At 34.6% G+C, this 18,711-nt stretch overlaps 4 protein-coding genes across 5 annotated transcripts; 3 read left to right on the forward strand and 1 right to left on the reverse strand.

Annotated features, from left to right (window-relative positions):
* Positions 1-163: 163 nt before the first annotated feature.
* On the forward strand, positions 164-8,469 carry GluProRS (Glutamyl-prolyl-tRNA synthetase). The gene is made up of 28 exons (XM_065369641.1): positions 164-512; positions 626-807; positions 928-1,084; positions 1,156-1,414; positions 1,495-1,621; positions 1,698-1,890; positions 1,965-2,136; positions 2,214-2,447; positions 2,516-2,660; positions 2,730-2,977; positions 3,053-3,257; positions 3,336-3,448; positions 3,530-3,692; positions 4,125-4,244; positions 4,383-4,622; positions 4,695-4,863; positions 4,948-5,477; positions 5,548-5,775; positions 5,847-6,017; positions 6,093-6,203; positions 6,281-6,490; positions 6,561-6,713; positions 6,794-6,911; positions 6,995-7,134; positions 7,206-7,400; positions 7,495-7,829; positions 7,912-8,055; positions 8,137-8,469. The coding sequence occupies exons 1-28, from the start codon at positions 476-478 to the stop codon at positions 8,291-8,293; spliced, it is 5,256 nt and encodes a 1,751-aa protein (XP_065225713.1). The 5' UTR covers positions 164-475; the 3' UTR covers positions 8,294-8,469.
* Positions 8,470-8,608: 139 nt separating this feature from the next.
* LOC135849277 (uncharacterized) lies at positions 8,609-11,592 on the forward strand. The gene is made up of 7 exons (XM_065369642.1): positions 8,609-8,963; positions 9,651-9,744; positions 9,822-9,915; positions 10,781-10,863; positions 10,976-11,047; positions 11,148-11,219; positions 11,344-11,592. The coding sequence occupies exons 1-7, from the start codon at positions 8,781-8,783 to the stop codon at positions 11,526-11,528; spliced, it is 783 nt and encodes a 260-aa protein (XP_065225714.1). The 5' UTR covers positions 8,609-8,780; the 3' UTR covers positions 11,529-11,592.
* A 964-nt stretch (positions 11,593-12,556) lies between these two features.
* On the forward strand, positions 12,557-14,920 carry LOC135848867 (coiled-coil domain-containing protein 174). The gene is made up of 7 exons (XM_065368939.1): positions 12,557-12,723; positions 12,808-12,995; positions 13,067-13,237; positions 13,324-13,580; positions 13,656-13,895; positions 13,965-14,114; positions 14,189-14,920. The coding sequence occupies exons 1-7, from the start codon at positions 12,685-12,687 to the stop codon at positions 14,590-14,592; spliced, it is 1,449 nt and encodes a 482-aa protein (XP_065225011.1). The 5' UTR covers positions 12,557-12,684; the 3' UTR covers positions 14,593-14,920.
* Positions 14,650-18,467, reverse strand: LOC135848866 (gamma-taxilin). 2 transcript variants are annotated; one of them, XM_065368938.1, is made up of 10 exons: positions 18,314-18,467; positions 17,271-17,370; positions 16,906-17,208; positions 16,690-16,836; positions 16,412-16,606; positions 16,213-16,341; positions 15,977-16,135; positions 15,674-15,899; positions 14,908-15,611; positions 14,650-14,831 (listed from the first exon to the last, which is right to left on the reverse strand). In XM_065368938.1, exons 2-10 carry the CDS (start codon positions 17,301-17,303, stop codon positions 14,802-14,804), a joined length of 1,926 nt encoding a protein of 641 aa, XP_065225010.1. In that variant the 5' UTR covers positions 17,304-17,370; positions 18,314-18,467; the 3' UTR covers positions 14,650-14,801. The 2 variants fall into 2 exon arrangements, with proteins under 2 accessions (XP_065225010.1, XP_065225008.1); XM_065368936.1 differs by lacking the exon at positions 18,314-18,467 and adding an exon at positions 17,452-17,670.
* Between the last annotated feature and the right edge of the window lie 244 nt (positions 18,468-18,711).

The raw sequence follows: 18,711 nt of genomic DNA on the forward strand, positions 1-18,711 counted from the left end.
TGCATCGATTTTCCAGTTTATCGAGGCATTTTCAAACAAAAATTTGATCAATTGACTCCACTCCACATGAAAATGTATCACATTCAGTGATATTTAACCTGATTTCTCAAATTCTCAAAATAAATTGATAACTGATGCAATTATTTTGAATTTTTGGAGATGTGTAAAATTTTTTTAAAGATTTAATCCAATTTTAATCCAATTTATATTCATTCTGCTTCCAAATTTACAAATATTTGATACCATACCGTGTGTATTTCACTTCGGCTTCTATATCAATTCGCAGTAACCGGTGCTCGACAAAGCACTCCAATCATTATTGCCTAAAAGCCGGAATGATTCAGAGCACCCCTCGTATGTAGATCATGCTTGTGTGGGCTTGAAGAAGAGTTGCGGTTCGCACATTGTGCTAGTGTAATATCATTATTTTGACAGTTTCAACGTTGAACGTGGCTTTCATCATTTCATCAGTACTATGAAGTTAACCGCGAGTTTATCCGCAGTTCCACTGGGTAAGATGAAATTCAATATCGAATTATCCGAATATTGGCTTTTGTTATTAACACATTAACACTAGACAATAAGTTGTTACATGATTAACATCGATATAATACTGGTGTTTCAGCGTCCTTAATAATAACTAAATACATTAAATCATCAAAGAAAGTAGATGTTCAATGGAGTCAAGAGACAAAGTTAGTGTTTGATGATGTAGTTTTCAACTCCGACGTTTCTATTTGTCGGTATTTAGCCAGGTTATTTCCTGACTACAAATTATACGGAGCATCTACATTTCAATACATCGAGGTACTTTATGTCGGTTTCGTTTTAAGCTATAATCGTATGAGAGTAGCTTGATTTTTGAAACATTCTCCTCAACATTGTGTATTAATCATCGTCACGTGTTTGTTTTAATGTTTGACGTAGGTCGATCATTGGTTATCTTTCGCAATCGTACCTATTGAAAATAGTCAAAAGTTTCTAAAAAATATCAAGTACTTGGACAAACAACTGCAAACGGTGACATACTTGGTCGGAGAAGCTCTCACAATCGCTGATATATTCGTATGGTCGGTTTTATTCGGTGAGTTATTTCATCTTTTACGTATTATAAATTTTTCCACGTATCGTTATCTGACACTGATTTCTTCGTAGGTAATCAATTCTTGACTAAACTTGGAAACGAAGATTTCGCGAACGTTCGTCGCTGGTTCTCTTTTATCGAGTCTCACGAATGTGTTAGAGAAAGTTTAGATTCGTTACCAGCAGAAATTAAGAAAAACATGGAGCAGCTTACGAATAAAAGCTCATCCGGCGCGGTATCCAATGAAAGAAAAGAAGAAGGTAAATTTATCGAACTTCCTGGCGCCGAAATGGGCAAAGTTGTTGTTAGATTTCCTCCGGAAGCCAGTGGGTAAGTTCAAATACTTGTGTACGGATTTTATTCATTAACCGATTTACATTTTCATCTAATTGTGTTGATTCGTGTTTCAGGTATTTACATATCGGCCACGCTAAAGCTGCTTTGCTTAATCAGTATTATCAAGAGAAATTCGAAGGTAAATTAATCATGAGATTCGACGATACTAATCCTGCCAAGGAAAAAGTGAATTTCGAAAAGGTTTGTTCTACAACGTGAATTATCTATATCAGAGCAGTATATTCGAAATAATGCAAATTATTGTTATCTTGATTAGGTTATCCTCGAAGATTTGCATTTACTGCAAATAAAACCGGACATTTTCACGCATACGTCGGATTATTTCGATAAAATGCTAGAATTTTGCGAACTGCTGCTCCACGAAGGTAGGGCGTATGTCGACGATACTGATCCTGAAGCCATGAAACAAGAACGAGAACAAAGAGTCGAATCAAAAAATAGGAATAACAGTAAGTTCTCGATTCCGATATAGAAATTTCATCTCCCATTTATTCATTGAAAATAATTACGAAAATATTTTCAGCTGTCGAGAAAAATTTCCTAATGTGGCGTGAAATGCAGAAAGGTACCGAATATGGACAGACTTGCTGTGTTCGTGCTAAAATCGATATGTCCTCGGCTAACGGCTGCTTAAGAGATCCGACCATTTACCGGTGTAAGAACGAGACTCATCCGAAAACGGGAAATAAATACAAGTTTGTTCTAGTTTCTTCGTAATTTGTCTTCGTAATCTGTGGGCCTGTTCATTCGACGATTGAATTTTGTTTTCAAGGGTTTATCCAACGTATGATTTCGCCTGCCCTATTGTCGATAGTATAGAAGGCGTGACGCATTGTTTAAGAACCACCGAATACCATGATCGAGACGACCAATTTTATTGGTTCATAGACGCTTTAAAACTACGCAAACCTTACATTTGGGAGTACAGTCGATTAAATATGACGAATACAGTTCTTTCGAAACGTAAATTGACCTGGTTCGTCGAAGAAGGATACGTCGATGGATGGTAAGCTCGGTTAGAAAATTCCGTTGAATGTTGTGTTATCATATGGTTGATATATTTTAATATTTCAGGGATGATGCTCGATTCCCCACCGTACGCGGTATTTTACGTCATGGTATGACTGTTACTGGTTTAAAACAGTTCATAATCGCTCAAGGATCTTCTAGATCTGTTGTCAGTATGGAATGGGATAAAATTTGGGCTTTTAATAAAAAAGTAAGCTGTCTTATTTTATTTTAAGTCGATTATTAGTCGCGTTGTTTCCTAATTCTGCGTCTGTTTCAGGTAATTGACCCGATAGCTCCGCGTTACAACGCTCTCGAATCTCAAGGAACCGTTCCAGTGCTGGTAAAAAATGTCAAAACTGAAAAAGTCCAAGTTCCTAAACATCCTAAAAACGAAGAAGTTGGTAAAAAGTTCATTTGGAAGCATAATCGAGTCTTAATCGATTACATCGACGCCGAAGAACTAAAAGAAAACGAAAACACTACTTTTATCAATTGGGGAAATTTAATGATCAAAAAAATCAACAGGTTGGTTTTTCAAACAAAAACTTGATCGATTTTGTAATTTCTAGCAAGCGTGATTCGTTTTCAAAATATTTTCAGAGATGGTGAAAAAATTACGAGTGTCGAAGCCGAAGAAAATCTATCGAATACCGATTTCAAAAAAACTTTGAAATTAACTTGGCTCGCCGATGTGGATGAAGCTCCATTTGTACCCTGCGTTTGCGTCTATTATGATCATATCATTTCAAAGCCTGTTTTAGGCAAAGACGAAGATTTCAAACAGTATATTAATCCGAATACAAAAGTATGCATTCATTTTAAGACGAGAAATTCAAATATCAAGAGTAAATTACGCGTTTTAGTAACTATATCTTTATTTCAGATCGAAAGAGTAATGTTAGGTGATCCAGAACTCATTAATGTGAAAAAAGGAGATATTATTCAACTTCAAAGAAGAGGATTCTACATTTGCGATCAAGAATACCAACCACGAAGGTACATTAATTCGAATTCATCGAAAAAATTAATTTATTGTTAATATTACGTGAGATTTCTTATTCGAGTGTTTTTGTACAGCGTGCATACCGGTTGCGAAACACCGATAGTGTTATTTTTCGTACCAGATGGTCATTCGAAGGAAAACCCCATTACAGCTCTTTCGAAAAAAGAAGCATCCCATCAAGAAAATAAATCAGTAAAATCCAAAGGCCAAGACAAACAGAAGAAAAACGTTGGAAAAGTAATTACATCCTTCACAAATGTTTGCATTTACTCATCATTTAATAAAACCATTACCGAAAAAAATACCTCGATAACGATAAACACTCGCGTGAAATCTAAATATCAATTAATCAATCGTTATATCGGGCAATAAATAGGTGACGTAGTAATTTGTACATATTGCGAGTGGCATATTTGTCTAGTAATGATATTAGTGCGGAAATAGTTCAATTTGAGTAGTACCTATTTCGCGTTACATTGTTCAAAAACGAAATTACTGTCGAAAGTAAAAGTAGTCTAACCAGTTTCGTATTCGGTATCGTGTGATGAACATAACGGACGCGAGCCAACGTGGTCTAAATAGTTGAAACGTGTACTAAACAGTCGGACGTGTGGCTTAGAAGTGTTTCAACTGTTGTATTTATTTATTTATTTAATTTTTTCAATTTAGATTCCTGGTGTTGTTGCGAATGCTGATGTTACCGTAGCTCAAGAAGCAGCTAAGCTTTTGGATGCTATTAAAAATCAAGGCGATCGTGTTAGGCAACTGAAAACTGAGAAAGCAGAAAAGGTATGCATAATTGAACAGTGTTTAATATTTATTTGAAACGTTTTCAATTTCATATTTTTTTAAAATCCATACTAGTCTAATTTGGTGATCACAAATTTTTCAAAATTTTCAATTTCTCATTTTAAAATATTTTTTCAGAGCGTTGTCGATGACGAAGTTGGCACTCTGCTTCAGCTTAAAAAATCATTCAAAGCATTAACGAATCAAGAGTGGAAACCTGGCGTAACTTTAGAACAATTAGGTTTCGCCAACGTACCAGTTACCGTTGAAAAACCTCCTAGTACTGCGAATGATACTCAAGACATCGCACGTATTTTAGAATCGATCAAAGAACAGGGTGACCGTATTCGTGTACTGAAAAGCGAAAAGAAAGAAAAAGTAATTCAACCTCACTAGCTAATTTTCTAATTGTATTCCAGTATTTCTAATCCAGTCGATGATTACTTTCAGAAATTAATCGACGAGCAGGTAGAAATTCTAAAACAACTGAAAAAAACTTTTAAAGACGTTACCAAGCAAGAGTGGAAACCAGGTATTACCTTGGATCAAATAGCTCCATCGAGCTCGAGTTCTTCAAAAGTTACCGAACCAATTAAATCGAGTACTGCTCCTACCGAAAGTAAATATACTGCTCATCTCGTTGATCTCGATACTTGTTACTCGATTTATTCTATGGTTGCTTACGTATTATTCGATATTCTAGGTGCATTAGAATCGGAAGACGACCTCTACCATAAAGTATGTTTCCAAACTAGTAAAATACGCCATATGCAAGCTTGCAAAGTCGACAAAAATCGTATCAATATCGAAGTGACCGCGTTAACCGATCTCAAAGAAAAATACAGAGTGGCTACGGGAAAACAGTGGACCCAAAAACCAGGCGTCGACATCAACGAATATTACAACCAGCACATTCAAACGGTTTATAATAAAGTTACCGATCAAGGAAACCGCATCAGACAATTGAAAGCGAACAAAGCTTCCAAAGATGTTATTGATTTAGAAGTGAAAACTCTAAAAGATTTGAAAGTCGAGTATAAAGAAGCGTCCGGATCGGATTACCAACCTCCGGATAGTAAACCTGCTTCTCAGCCTAGTAAATCTACCACCGAAACGAGTAAACCAGTCGCTGATGTAAAAATGGCCTCCGGTCCCGTTCAAGATATCCACGAGAAAATTGTCCAACAGGGAAATAAAGTTAGAACGTTGAAAGCTGAAAATCAACCCAAAGAAGTACGATTGATATTAACGAAAGAGCATTTGTTTTGGAAGATTAGCAAATAACGAGGTTTTTTTTTGTTAGGTTATTATGAAAGAAGTTGAAGTTTTGAAGAATTTGAAAGTAGAGTTCAAAGCTGCCAGTGGTATCGAATGGACTCCGAATATCAACTTGAATGCTTCCTCCTCTGAAACGAGTAAACCGGTCGCTGATGTAAAAGTAGCCCCTGGTCCAGTGCAAGATATCCACGAAAAAATTGTCCAACAGGGAAATAAAGTTAGAACGTTGAAATCCGAAAATCAACCCAAAGACGTAAGATTAATATTATCAAAATAGTGTTCGTTTTGGAAGATTAGCAAATGACGAAGGTTTTGTTTTGTTAGGTTATAATGAAAGAAGTTGAAATTTTGAAGAACTTGAAAGGAGAGTTCAAAGCTGCCAGTGGTATCGAATGGACTCCGAATATCAACTTGAATGCAGTTTCCACCAATAAACCTGCTCCAGCTCCTCCGAAGCCGGCTGCTCCGGAGAAAAAGAAAGCTCAAGCTAAGCAGGTTGGTTGTTCTCTTTCTGCTTCTAAAATTATTTTTATTCGAAACATGTACATAATTTTGGTGTTTTTTTTTCAGCCTGAAGCTAAAAAAGCTGCAACTGAAGCACCCGCCAGTGGTCTTAAAAAACAAACTCGTCTCGGTTTGGAAGCTACGAAAGAAGAGAATCTCGCCGAATGGTATACTCAGGTAGAGATCAAACCGTCGATTATTTGGCTTGAAATAATCCTACGTTTCAGTATGCCAATAATTTGGGAACTTTACAGGTCATTACCAAAGGCGAATTGATCGAATACTACGACGTCAGTGGATGTTATACCTTGAGACCTTGGGCTTTTGCCGTTTGGAAAGAAATTAAAGCTTGGTTCGACGAACAAATCACCAGCATGGGAGTAGACGAATGCTATTTTCCCATTTTCGTCTCGAAACACGTGCTTGAAAAAGAGAAAACTCATATTGCAGATTTTGCTCCTGAAGTAAGTTGCCTCAAAAGAAATGTGTGCTATTTAGAATGACGGAATCATTCAAGACGTTTTTTTTTCTCAGGTTGCCTGGGTCACTAAATCAGGCGAATCAGATTTAGAAGAACCGATCGCCATTCGTCCTACGAGCGAAACAGTCATGTATCCAGCGTACGCTAAATGGATCAGATCTCATCGAGATTTACCTATGAGACTTAATCAATGGAATAATGTCGTTGTAAGATATTAAACTTGCAATTACGTAGTATCTTTTGCTCACTTTGGGAATTTATTGCATGGTTTTTATTCTCGATACAGAGATGGGAATTCAAACATCCGCAACCGTTCCTCAGAACTAGAGAATTCCTTTGGCAAGAAGGTCATACGGCGTTCGCTTCGAAAAAAGAAGCCGAAGAAGAAGTCTACACTATCCTAGGTACGAATATGATTCGATTTAAACTGCGCTCAAATAGAAGAAGATTTTGGTTAAATATTTATGGCTCGAATACTTCATTTCAGATCTGTATTCCAAGGTTTACACCGAATTGCTCGCTGTGCCAGTCGTCAAAGGCAAGAAAACGAAAAAAGAAAAATTTGCCGGTAGTGATTTTTCAACTACGGTTGAGGCCTTTATTTCGGCGAGTGGAAGAGGAATTCAAGTAAGGAGCTTCCGAATAAAAAATGTTTTCGAGTTCTATTCGATTTATACTTAATATCGTAATTTTTTTAGGGCGGTACTTCGCACCATTTAGGCCAAAACTTTTCGAAAATGTTCGAAATAGTGTACGAAGATCCGGAAACTCAAGAGAAGAAATTCGTCTACCAGAATTCGTGGGGATTAACAACGAGGACCATCGGTGTCATGATCATGGTGCACGGTGATAATAAAGGCCTGGTGATGCCACCGAGAGTTGCCAAAATACAGGTACGAATGTGTTCCATCCTTCGTCTTCCATTATGAAACAGATCTTAATCCCATCACTGGAATTTCTTAATTTCGATTGTGTTTTTGTCAACAGGTTGTTATCGTACCATGCGGAATTTCGTCTAGTTTAAAACAAGAAGATCGAGATGCGTTGGAAAAATCGTGCACGGATTTAGAAAAAATTCTCAGATTATCCGGTATCAAGGTTTTCTGCGATTTACGAGATAATTACTCATCCGGTTGGAAATTCAATCATTGGGAACTGAAAGGTGTACCGTTGAGGATCGAATTAGGCCCTAAGGATTTGAAACAAAATCAACTCATCGCTGTGAGAAGAGATACCGGTGAAAAGGTTCCCTTAAAAAGGGATTTGGTCGAAATTCACATAGGAAAATTGTTGGAAGAAATTCAGCAATCTATGTATCAAAGGTAAAAAATAAAATATTCGGCGATTTAAAAGTTCAAGATAATCATGCGTTAATTTCTTCTTTTTTTTTTAACCTTAATATAGAGCTGAAGCTGATCTGAAAAGTCACACGATTTTATGCGAAGATTGGCCAACGTTTGTTCAGAAATTAAACGAAAAGAATGTAATTCTATCTCCATTCTGCGGCGAAGAAAACTGCGAAGATAAAATCAAAGAAGACAGTGCCAAGTAATTTTCGTCGATATGTTTATTCTACGAAATTTGAGTAATATTCTTTCTCAACTAATCGACGCTAATTTTTCATTACAGAGGAGACACCGCCGAACCAGGAGCACTTACAAGCGGTGCGAAAAGCCTTTGCGTACCTTTTGATCAACCGAAAAATATAAGTGCAACGACTAAATGCATCAATCCATCGTGTACGAATCGTCCTCTAAATTATACTCTATTCGGACGCAGTTATTAAAAGAATCTCGCGAATTTGTCGTTTTTGTGTCTGTTTCACTTCGTTTAATATTTTTTGTATGTACTTCGTGACGGAGTGTTCGATCTGATATCATATTACTGCGTTTGAAGCAGTCGTTCGTTACGTGAGAAATTTTATAAAGATTTTGTGATGATAAATAATTTACAGCTTGGGTATTTTTTTATCGAGTAACTTGGTTGGTGTAATGTGTTGTTTGTTTGCGCTACATAAAATTAGATATTCATAATTTTTGGCCGTAAACAAGGTAACGTAGGAAGTGCAAATTATTCTCGAGCATGTCTCTATCGTATGAGGTGTTCAATTGGTATAATTCGTTTGAATATTTAATTTCACGATTTTATACTCAATAAAAGAGATGTTTTCCGGGATCGAATTCAGTATTACGAATTGTTTTCCTATCGGAAAAGTCGACTGGTTCGAGTTGTATCAAAGTGTAGTAGGCATTGTGTAATTTACAGACGGCAAAATGAAAAGATTCGCGTTATTCGCCGGCGTTTTAGTTTTAACGGTATGGATGCTCGATGCAATTCCAGTAGATTCCGATTCCTCCGAGTCGGGCAGCGGTGAGTCGGACGAAGACTGGCCGGCACAAGAGCAATGTCCGGGAGTGAAAGCTTTGAAGTTTAAACCGACTAATTTACCCACTACAGTGAGTATACACATGTGGCAATAGAATCCGAAAAGAGTGCATTTAAAATGGGAAAACATCGCTGAGGGGGTTTCAAATTCTTAGGTACGTTATTCAGGAATCGAATAAAGCAAATCTTCCCTCGAGAAAATTTTTAAAATTGAATTTTGATTTTTTAAATGGTGAAAAAATTGAAATTTGGCCTTTTTTCGTCAAGAGAACTCTTGCATAGTCGCTATATTTCCATGTTTTTCTGTTTATTAAAAATAATTTTTTTTTTTATTTTTCAACGTAAAATAATTCTTTTGACGTTGAACAAAATCTTCGTTTGTTACCTACAAAAACAAATTGTCATTTATCATTTTTTTTCAGTTTTTACTTAAATTCATTTTTATTTCACCTTTTTAATTTAGAAAAAAAAAGTACCTAGGTAGTTTTTCTTTCAATATGAATAGAACGAGAAAATTATTTTGATCATGAAATTGAATGTGTCAGATAGGTACGCAATAAAAATTATTCAAGTTCTTTCTTTTTCTTTTGTTTTGCTTTAATTTTTTAGTGCATATTAAATAATGCTTTGATAAACTTGCTTTATGGCAATTATTTAAAACCACATTTCCAATTTTCGGTAATGTTGGGAAAAGTTGTTTTTGGCCATAAGTTGATAATTTTCCATTTTTTTTCATCAAAATTTTATTATTATTTCAGGCTGCGTTTAAATTATACGTAGGCAGAATTATGACATCACCATACACACCGGTAGAAGATCCCACTGGCCCGAATAATTTATGCAGTCCTTTGAGTAAGCTAAAGAGCAACATAATTAAGTATGTACGGCTTTCGCGAATAAATTTCATAAATGGTATCTTAATTTTTTAGGTTACGTGATTGATTCTTGCCAAGGAACTGAAATTTACGTAAAAATAAACTCAGATGGTAGTAAAGTTGTAAAAATGGCTGCCTATAACAAAATGTAAGATATAGGTACCTACTTAGGTACATATATGTGCCCGCGTCTAGAAAAAGGGTACTAAGGGTAATTTTTTCAAAATTTTTTTTATTTTTGATTTTTATGTAAAATTTCGTCAAAATTCGAATGAGACCGGTCCCAGACCCGTAGAGTGCTTTTTAAGCGCGCTACACGCGTTTTAAGTGAGTAAAGTCGAAAAATAAATTTAAAAAAAAAAATGGAATTTTAGGGTTTTGATCAAATTTTATTTTTCTTTCAGGGTAACTTGGGTGAAATTTTTTTTTTTTTTGATTCTCATGTAAAATTTCATGAAAATTCGAATGAGACCAGTTCATTTTTCATTTTCAATTGAAATCATTTTTAATAATTATTAGTTTGCACAAAAATTCATTATTCATTGTTCAAAAGCAACAAAAAAATGATTAAATTAGATTTTCTATAAAAATTCAACTCGTAAAAATAAAAATCGCAAAAAAAAATTTTGAAAAAATTTTGTGCCCGAGGCGGGACTCGATCTCGGAACCTCTCGCTCCGTGAGCGGGTGCCTTATCCAAGCGGCTAGCGCTACTGTAAGGCAAAATGTGTTTTTCAACAATATACATATTGCTAAATAGCGTCGAAAACTACATCACCACGCCACCACGCGAAGTTTCACGTTTTTACACTCAAATTACGTGAAAATACAAACGTAAACTTTAAACCGCTCTCCTGTAAAATTTACGTTTTTACCCTTAGTACCCTTTTACTAGACGTGGGCACATATATTCAATCCACATAGGCTATGGCTACATGTTCTCATACTCGTACAATACATATAATGCAGTTGTTTTTTTTTTGTATCGCTATTGTTATTGTTTGAATCTTGCAGAACCAATAATGCGGCATGTTATACGCAAACAGCTGAACAGCAAGAACCAAAATACCATATTTTCAAAGCCAAAGTTAACCAAAGTAACTATCACGATTTACTACCTACCTGCATGCAATCAAAACTACAGATAGGTCTATGCATTTATTTAAAAGATCAGTAGTAACTTACGTATTATTTCCTGATTAATTTCAGTGGCTCTTATCGACGATAAAGGAGAAATTCACGAAGTTCCAACTATTCCTGGAGAGGTCTTGAAACTTGAAGGTATCAAAATTTATACGTTTCTATTTACTCGAGAAAGATATACTTTTAATTTGTTCAAATCAAACTAAATATTAATCGTTTTGATTTGTACTCATTTCAGAAACCATGATAACTACTTTGAAATATGGAAAAGATTTAGCTTATGCCATTTACTCATCTTGCTTGAAGAATGGTACAGTACCTCTACTTTACCTATACCCTATACTTTTATTGTATTTTGTTAATTTTGAACGAAACTAATCGCGTAAATATTTTCCTTTCAATTTACTACGTATACTAATGTTCGTCAATTGCAGCTGTCTGGGTTGCCTATGCTGAACGAGTAGTGAAAGAAAACTTAATCGATAGCCTGAAAGCAGAAGTTGATCAAGCATTGACGGATCTTGGATTTGAGCCATCTAAATTCGTAGATGTACCAACTTCGATACCGATTAATCTCGATAAATGTTTCGTTGAAGCTACAGTTCCGGTAGCTGTTTGATTATAAGTACATGTAGATGATTCGACGAATGTATTTTGACCGAATAAAGCATTTTCAATGACGACGTTAGGTATTACCTATTGTTGATTTCAGCTAGAACATTATGTAACCATACATACATTTCATTTTTCAAATTTCAATGCGTTTCCTTCGAAAGGAAATCATACACGAATTATCTTTAAGTATATGTTCGAAGATGTGCTGAAATAATTTTTATGCACGTTTGCTAGTTTCAAGATTGGTCGAAATCGATGGCTAAATAATAAATATTGCAAAATACTTCACTTCTGATTCTCTGGAAATCGATTCTGAATTCTTTCTATCGTTTTTCAAGTTTGTCTTCGTTTTTGGAAATATTTTAGCATTGGTACTATACATATGTAGGTAGGTAGGTAGGTACCTACTTAGTTTTTGTTCGCCTCTACAATATTATGAAAAAATTTTCATACATTTTTAATAATATTCCATAGTATTTTAATTTAAATAATTAATTTTCTCATATATGATATGTAATCTAAAGCAATAGGTACCTCTACCTACTTTCACTTTGACATAACGCTGTAATTTTACAAAAATCTTCCAAATGTGTGAGGTTCTGATAACAATTTTTGGTCTCCTCCTGAAAATATAATCCATTTTGATAAATTGCATGACGCCTTTTTAAAACTCTCAAAAATTACCAAATTCTGATTTCAAAATTCTTCGTAATCGTAAGTGCTCAAAAAAGAGAAACATTTATCATGTAGGTATAAAATTGTAAAACTTCATTATTTAATACATTATAAAGAGATTCACTTTTTTTGAACTTGCTAAAAAAAAAGTAAGACAAATAATTATATAGGTACTTATTGTATAAAATAATAGGTATTTCAGTTTTAGTGAAATCAAAATTGTGCAAATTTTCGGAATTTGAATAAAAAATTAAAAATTAAAATTCGTAAGTGAAACGAACGAGTTCTCCCGGTCCAATCTTAATAGAATCATTATGAAACGTAAACAAAAACAAATTCGTTATCAATCAATTGATAACATTTTCTTTCAAGAAAATTTTCTCTTGACGAAAAATTAATTTTTCCTTTGCGTTTGCAGTTTGTTAAAATAGTTATAGCTTGAAATAATATGTATATCAGTTTTTTGACGTTTTAAAATCATCAGGATGCATCACCAGAATCTTCTAAACTTGGATAAATCTGCTGTAAGTATTTGATTCTTCAAAATTTCGTCGTAGAAATGTTCAAACGACCAATTTTTTATCACCTATACGAATATTTCTTTGCAGTTTATCGGTCTACAAGCGGAGCTAGCTCGAAAAAAAGAAGAAGTAAAAAATCTCTCTCGAAGCACATCGAGAAAACCTACCAAACTAGGTTTTAAGAATAGCATCAAGGAACCTCCTACTACAAAAGTGAAGGGCCCCAAAAAAGAGGTGGTTGAAGATGTAGAAGATTCTGTGTTGCAATATGCTCAGTGAGTGCATCATAATATGTACTTCATTTTACAGAAAACAGATTCATTTTATAGGCTTATTTTAATTACAGGAACGCTTTAATAGCGAAAAGTCAGCTATACGATAAGCTTCGTAATAAAGAAGTTGCCACTGACGATCCGGAAAAATTTTTAGTTGATTTTGATGCCAAAACTGATCATAAAGGTGGAGAAGATTCTTGCGATTCTTTTTCTGATCATAATGATGATCCGGAAGATGACTGGTAAATATTTACTGTATTATTTTAATATTGTAACTTTTTCGAACGTATTTGTTTCGTTTTAACATCGGAATTCATTTAATTTAAAGGGTGGAATATACAGATACCTTGGGTCGTTCTAGAACATGTCTACGTAAAGATCTTCCGTATTATAAAAAACTCAACGAAGACTTGAAACCTGAAGAAGAACCCGAAGAGAAACCCAAAGAAGAAGATATCGCCAAACAATCGGAAGAGTTACAGCTATGGTATCAAAAACGAGACGAATTAAGACAAAAATGGGAAGAAGAAGAAAAAGTTCTGTCGACAAAACGTGATATTCATTACCAAGACGTCCTTTTCAGCGGTATGTTTCTTTTTTACTCGTATAGTTTACTTGTTTCACAACGTATAATGCATTTTATTCATGTATTTGTTTCAGAGGCTCGTACACATGGTGTCGGTTACTATAGTTTTTCACATGATGAAACTGAACGTCAAAGGCAGCAAGAAGAATTGAAGAAGATGCGAGAAGAGACTGAAAAAAGTCAACGTCGTAATATGACCATTAAAGAGAGACGAGATCAACAAATGAAACAACGATTAGAAGCAGCTAAACGACGAAAAAGAGAGAGATTAGGTTTACCTCCGGAGGCTGAAATTGGAGAAGAACCTGTGAACGGTAAATTGGTGAAATTAAAAAAAAAAATTCTGTATTGAATGTGTTTGTTCATTTACCCGTTGATTACAGAACTGGAAAAATTCGAGGGTGAAAAAGTCGAAGAAAAAACAGAACAGAAAGACGAAATGACTAAGAAGGTAGAAGAATATCTAGCCAATGTGAAACGATCGGCGCATATACGACCTTGGGATTTTGGCAAAGCCGGTGTTCAACCTCCAGGTTAGCAATTTATTTACAAATTTAACCACTTGCGTGTAAATCGTTGTATTTACATTACGATTTTGGTGTTGCAGTTATGTCGCAAGAACAATGGAATGAAAAACAACGATCTCAACGAAACAAAGAGTTTGCTCCTCCTACGGCGTATAAAGAATCTACTCCTATTCCGATCGAGATCCCCGAATCGAGTAATTCTGGTTTATATTTCACTTCGAAAAGACCCAAATTTTCTCAAAGCTCCGAAAAACGTACTCCAATCAAACCGGAGTATTCTGTCGAAGAGGAAGAATCATTTGAACCGAAACCTAGAGGACAAGGAGCTGAAATAGCACCGCCTACGTCGTACGATAAGTCAACTAAACTTCCTAAACCGAAACAGTCCGATCTAGCTGATTCTATCGAAGCTGGTCTTCAATTTTTAAGAAATCAGGCCGATAAAAAAGTATCGAGTAGACCTAGGCCAAGTTTTGATCTCTGACGGAAAGAGCAATATTCGAGTTTTGTAAGGTCCTGTAATTGATAAAATAATGAAATATTTTCCAGTACGAAGATTTATTATGCAATTCACAACTACAAGGTACAACCTTATGTCTTATAACATGAAAAATTCAGGTAAAAAATAAATACTTGATAATTGTGCTCTATAAAGCATTGGATAAGATATACTAAAACCCGATGTCACCGTTTTCATTTCTTGTGTTTTTTCTTCGGAGAAACCTGAAGAAATAAGATGTTATATTATATGTATTTTTGTGCGTATTTTTCATTATTTAATAGAATACCACTTATTTACCTTTCGTTTCGAACTATGAGTTGATTTTTTTAACACGAATTTCTGAGAATTCTCGACGTCGTCTTTGCCGCAACAACTGTCTCCAAAAGGACTGCTGAACGGTTGAGAGCTTTCACCGCAGCAATTATCTTCGGCCAGACTTTCGACTTGATTTGAATTGCATTTCAGTTCATTAAGGATATTGCCGTTGTAAGTAAATGAAAATTTATCCGTTTGAGGAAAAGGGAATTGTTTTATTTCGCAGTTACTCTGATTGAGCGAACTATCGGCCAGAGATGAATTTTCGGAAGTATTTTGAGGTGTTGATTCGTCTACGTCGACGTTACCATTTACAGACGATGGTTCAGATTCAGAATCATGCGTACACTGATCTTCTTGTTTAGAAGAGGGCTCATCCGGCAGATCGGATTTCGTATCTGAATTATCATCGGAATCGGTTATTTTAACATTGGATATTCCATTTACTAGAGTATCTGCGGTATCAACGAGAGCTACGTTGTCGTCGTTGGATTCGAGTTTTGATTTGTTTTTATTCGATTCCGGTCTAGTTTTAATTATTCCTTTATCCGAGGCGTTTTCTTTGGTTTTTTTGATTTTCAGTTCAGGAGAGCTTTTAGATTTCTTTTCAGCGTTGTCGTTCAGAGCAGGAAGATCGTCGATGGACAATGGTTCGGTATTTGATTCTGTTTCAGATGCACTTGAACCTGAAAAATTAATAAGTTGAGAACGAATTCTGAAAATTAGTGCTTCAACAATGCGTACGAACCGGTCGATATGTTGTTTTGTTTCAATTTGGCTAATAATTGAGTTCGTTCAGCTTGCAATGTACGACAAAGTTTATGTAAAGTTGACATTTGTTTAGCGGCAACGATAATCTCCTGATCTGATTTTTGTTTTTCTGATGCCATCTCCAGCAAAGCGTTCTGGGTTTTTTCCCATCTTTGTTTCCAAGCAGCAGTTTCGTGCTCCAGTTTTATTATTTTATCGGACATCTGACGGAATAAAATGAAATAAAAATTAACCAAGAAGATAAAATTGATTCAACTATCTCTAATCAAATAAAACCAACATTTTCCATTTCTTCTTTAAATCCACCGAACATTTTATTACTTCTGGTTAAAGATTTCTCGAATTCTTCGTATTTATTGTTATACAGAGCAACTTGGTTTCGCAAAGCTAGCTCGATATTTTGGTATTCTTGAAGACGTGCTTGGTATTCCGTTAAAGTCTGCGTAATAATACATTTTTTTTATTAATAGAGGAGAACTCCAACAAATTAAAAATGAACAAGAAAGAATTGCCTACCATTAATAATTGCTGTTTTTCGCGAAGAAGTATCTCTTTCTCAGCAGCGAATTCCATTTCCATTTTGGATAATTTGGCTTCGTAGAGTTGCGTTTCCAGAGCCATTTGTTTAGCCATTTTTTCAATTTGCTGAATACATAAAAATTATTAAAATAAAGTACTTGAAAAAATAACTCGTTCCTCTTTGCAAGTTACGTACTTGTTCTCTGATTTCATATTGTTCATAAATTGATTTCAATTTACTCGTCATATCGATATTATCGTCACGAAGTTTCATCGTTTTATCGCTATCTTGTTTCATTAGTTCGGTTATTTCGTTCAATGTAACTTGAAATTTGGCTGAAACTTCTTTACGTTTTTCTTCTTCTTCGCGAATTTTTTGATAACTTTCTTCCTACAAAACGAAACCAAAATATTGAACATTTTTGAGCACTTGAATAATATTTTTCGGCTAAGATGAAACATTGAAAACGTCACCTTGATGACTTTATTCTGACGCTGTAACTCTCTACATAGGCTTTCCAATCTACTACGTGTTAAAACCGATTTAGCCAAATCGGTACGAACTTGATCTTTTTCTTTGACCAAAACAGTCATTTGTTTTTGAAATTGTTTCACACTCGACTGCAAAATTTAAATCGAGATTAACCAAAGCTACGCGAATGATTACAAAATAGCAGTTTGGAGCCTTACTTGTAGTTTTCTATTCTCGTCGAACAAATCGGCATATTTTTTGCACATAGCAGCTAATTTCTCTTCCGGTGTCGTTAAACTGTTAAGAGCTCTTAATACATGTTGTACGTTGCAGTCATCTTTTTTACGAGGCTTGAGCGATTTGGATTTCGATTGAGCCGCAGAAGCAGATTCTACATCAGCAGATGGTTTGTCTTTCAAATCAGCTGCGAGCTCAGGTTCCTTCGATGACGATTCGAGTTCCCCATTTTGAGTGGGCACGGGATCTTCAATTTCGGATCCGTGCGATTCAATAATATTGCTCTGAAAGTAACGTAACATTATTAGTTATTTAAATTTTTCATTTACTTAATTCGAATTATTACCTCGGGTTGAGCGACGACTTCCTCAGTATTCATTTTCTCAAGAAAACTTCTGAATTCATAAACACTGCTCTGAACTGGATAAAAGTTAATGGAAAATTACCTGAATGAAAACAAAGTAAAATTCGGTCATTAGAATAACTGATAAGGCTACTACGGTAACGAACGAAAAAAATGTTGATACCTATTTAGGAAACACTATCCTTTCACGTATTTCAACTTTATAACTGAACGATCAGTTTTTATCTTTCTCAATAGAATTAATCAATCTAATGCGATTATTGTTTAGAACTCTCGATCGAAACTTCACTTCACTAATTGAAATTTTTTCAATCAAATCATTGCAGAAATGTTGAGATTATTTTGATATTCGCTTCTTATCAGTTTCAGTGTTTTGACTTTTGAGACGAAATATTGAAGAAGTGTTTTTTGTTAAATTCTGAAATTTCATTAGATGATTTTCATTTTAAATGAAAAAGTGACCATTAAGAAATGAAAAATAATAGTTTTTATATCGAATCGTTGATTTATCAAGGGGAAAAACTTGTAGGAAAAAATGAAAATTTTCCGAAACTATTGCCATTGTTGCCAATGATTATTTAGAGCACCAAAAAACACATTTATTTTTCCCATTTGAATTTTTTTACGTAATGTGAATGTGTTTTCCTTTTCTTCCGCTTTTCAAATTTAATTTTGCTCGACAAAAAAAGTCAGAGGAATAATACTAAGAATTGGCGAAAAAATAAAAATGAATAGATCGGCGAAAAAAAAACAGGTCTCCAAATCCATAATCATCTATGCTTATGCATTCAAATTTTTTACTTCACGTTCATAAAGTTCAACTTTCAAGTAAAAGCTGAATCAGCAATAGGTAACATCATATTATATGAAAAAAACACGCACACTTATGAATGGGACTTTGAAAAAAATTACAAGGTGTTCATAATCTTATTGAATTTTTACGCACAGCACTTTTTGATTAATCGCTAAATTGAATCTGATCTTCTGAAAAAAATCACCACAGTCTGTAAGTAAAACAATCTTACCTCTGATGGCTCTGATCATAAAACCATTTCACCGGTGTTCTAGAAAAACAAATTGCGAAAAAAATTCAAAATACTACCCCTTCTTCAGATAAAAATTAAACGTGATGTCCTTTAAACTCGCGCATTGCATTTAAAAAACCTCACTTGAGAAGTGTTACTGTTTAAATTGTTATTTTAAGGAAATGGAAATGACTCGATCTATTATTAGATTTTGTAGGTTAGCTTTGGTGTAGCGAACATGTGCATTTGGAGTATCTGATATACCCTACCTATTTAATAAGATACGCTGTACTTTCGAATTTGACTGTCTAAGAGAAGAAGAAATGTTTTCAATTTGAAAAAATTTAATTATATTTGGGTGGGTACAGTATAGCCCATCTTTTTGTAAAAAAAAAAGT

This window comes from Planococcus citri, chromosome 5 (genome assembly GCF_950023065.1).
Source record: "Planococcus citri chromosome 5, ihPlaCitr1.1, whole genome shotgun sequence".
Taxonomy (NCBI): domain Eukaryota; kingdom Metazoa; phylum Arthropoda; class Insecta; order Hemiptera; family Pseudococcidae; genus Planococcus; species Planococcus citri.

What these genes read in the sequence shown, in the direction of transcription:
- GluProRS (XM_065369641.1), top strand. Translation starts at nt 476, where the DNA reads ATGAAGTTAACCGCGAGTTTATCCGCAGTTCCACTGG. An exon ending in TTTATCCGCAGTTCCACTGG is followed by an intron (nt 513 to 625) that starts GTAAGATGAAAT and finishes CTGGTGTTTCAG; the next exon opens with CGTCCTTAATAATAACTAAA. An exon ending in TTTCCTCCGGAAGCCAGTGG is followed by an intron (nt 1,415 to 1,494) that starts GTAAGTTCAAAT and finishes TTCGTGTTTCAG; the next exon opens with GTATTTACATATCGGCCACG.
- LOC135849277 (XM_065369642.1), top strand. Translation starts at nt 8,781, where the DNA reads ATGAAAAGATTCGCGTTATTCGCCGGCGTTTTAGTTTTAACGGTATGG. An exon ending in CGACTAATTTACCCACTACA is followed by an intron (nt 8,964 to 9,650) that starts GTGAGTATACAC and finishes TTATTATTTCAG; the next exon opens with GCTGCGTTTAAATTATACGT. An exon ending in TAATTTATGCAGTCCTTTGA is followed by an intron (nt 9,745 to 9,821) that starts GTAAGCTAAAGA and finishes TTAATTTTTTAG; the next exon opens with GTTACGTGATTGATTCTTGC.
- LOC135848867 (XM_065368939.1), top strand. Translation starts at nt 12,685, where the DNA reads ATGCATCACCAGAATCTTCTAAACTTGGATAAATCTGCT. An exon ending in TAAACTTGGATAAATCTGCT is followed by an intron (nt 12,724 to 12,807) that starts GTAAGTATTTGA and finishes ATTTCTTTGCAG; the next exon opens with TTTATCGGTCTACAAGCGGA. An exon ending in AGCCGGTGTTCAACCTCCAG is followed by an intron (nt 14,115 to 14,188) that starts GTTAGCAATTTA and finishes TTGGTGTTGCAG; the next exon opens with TTATGTCGCAAGAACAATGG.
- LOC135848866 (XM_065368938.1), bottom strand. Translation starts at nt 17,303, where the DNA reads ATGAATACTGAGGAAGTCGTCGCTCAACCCGAG. An exon ending in AAGTCGTCGCTCAACCCGAG is followed by an intron (nt 17,209 to 17,270) that starts GTAATAATTCGA and finishes CGTTACTTTCAG; the next exon opens with AGCAATATTATTGAATCGCA. An exon ending in AAAAACAGCAATTATTAATG is followed by an intron (nt 16,136 to 16,212) that starts GTAGGCAATTCT and finishes ATTATTACGCAG; the next exon opens with ACTTTAACGGAATACCAAGC.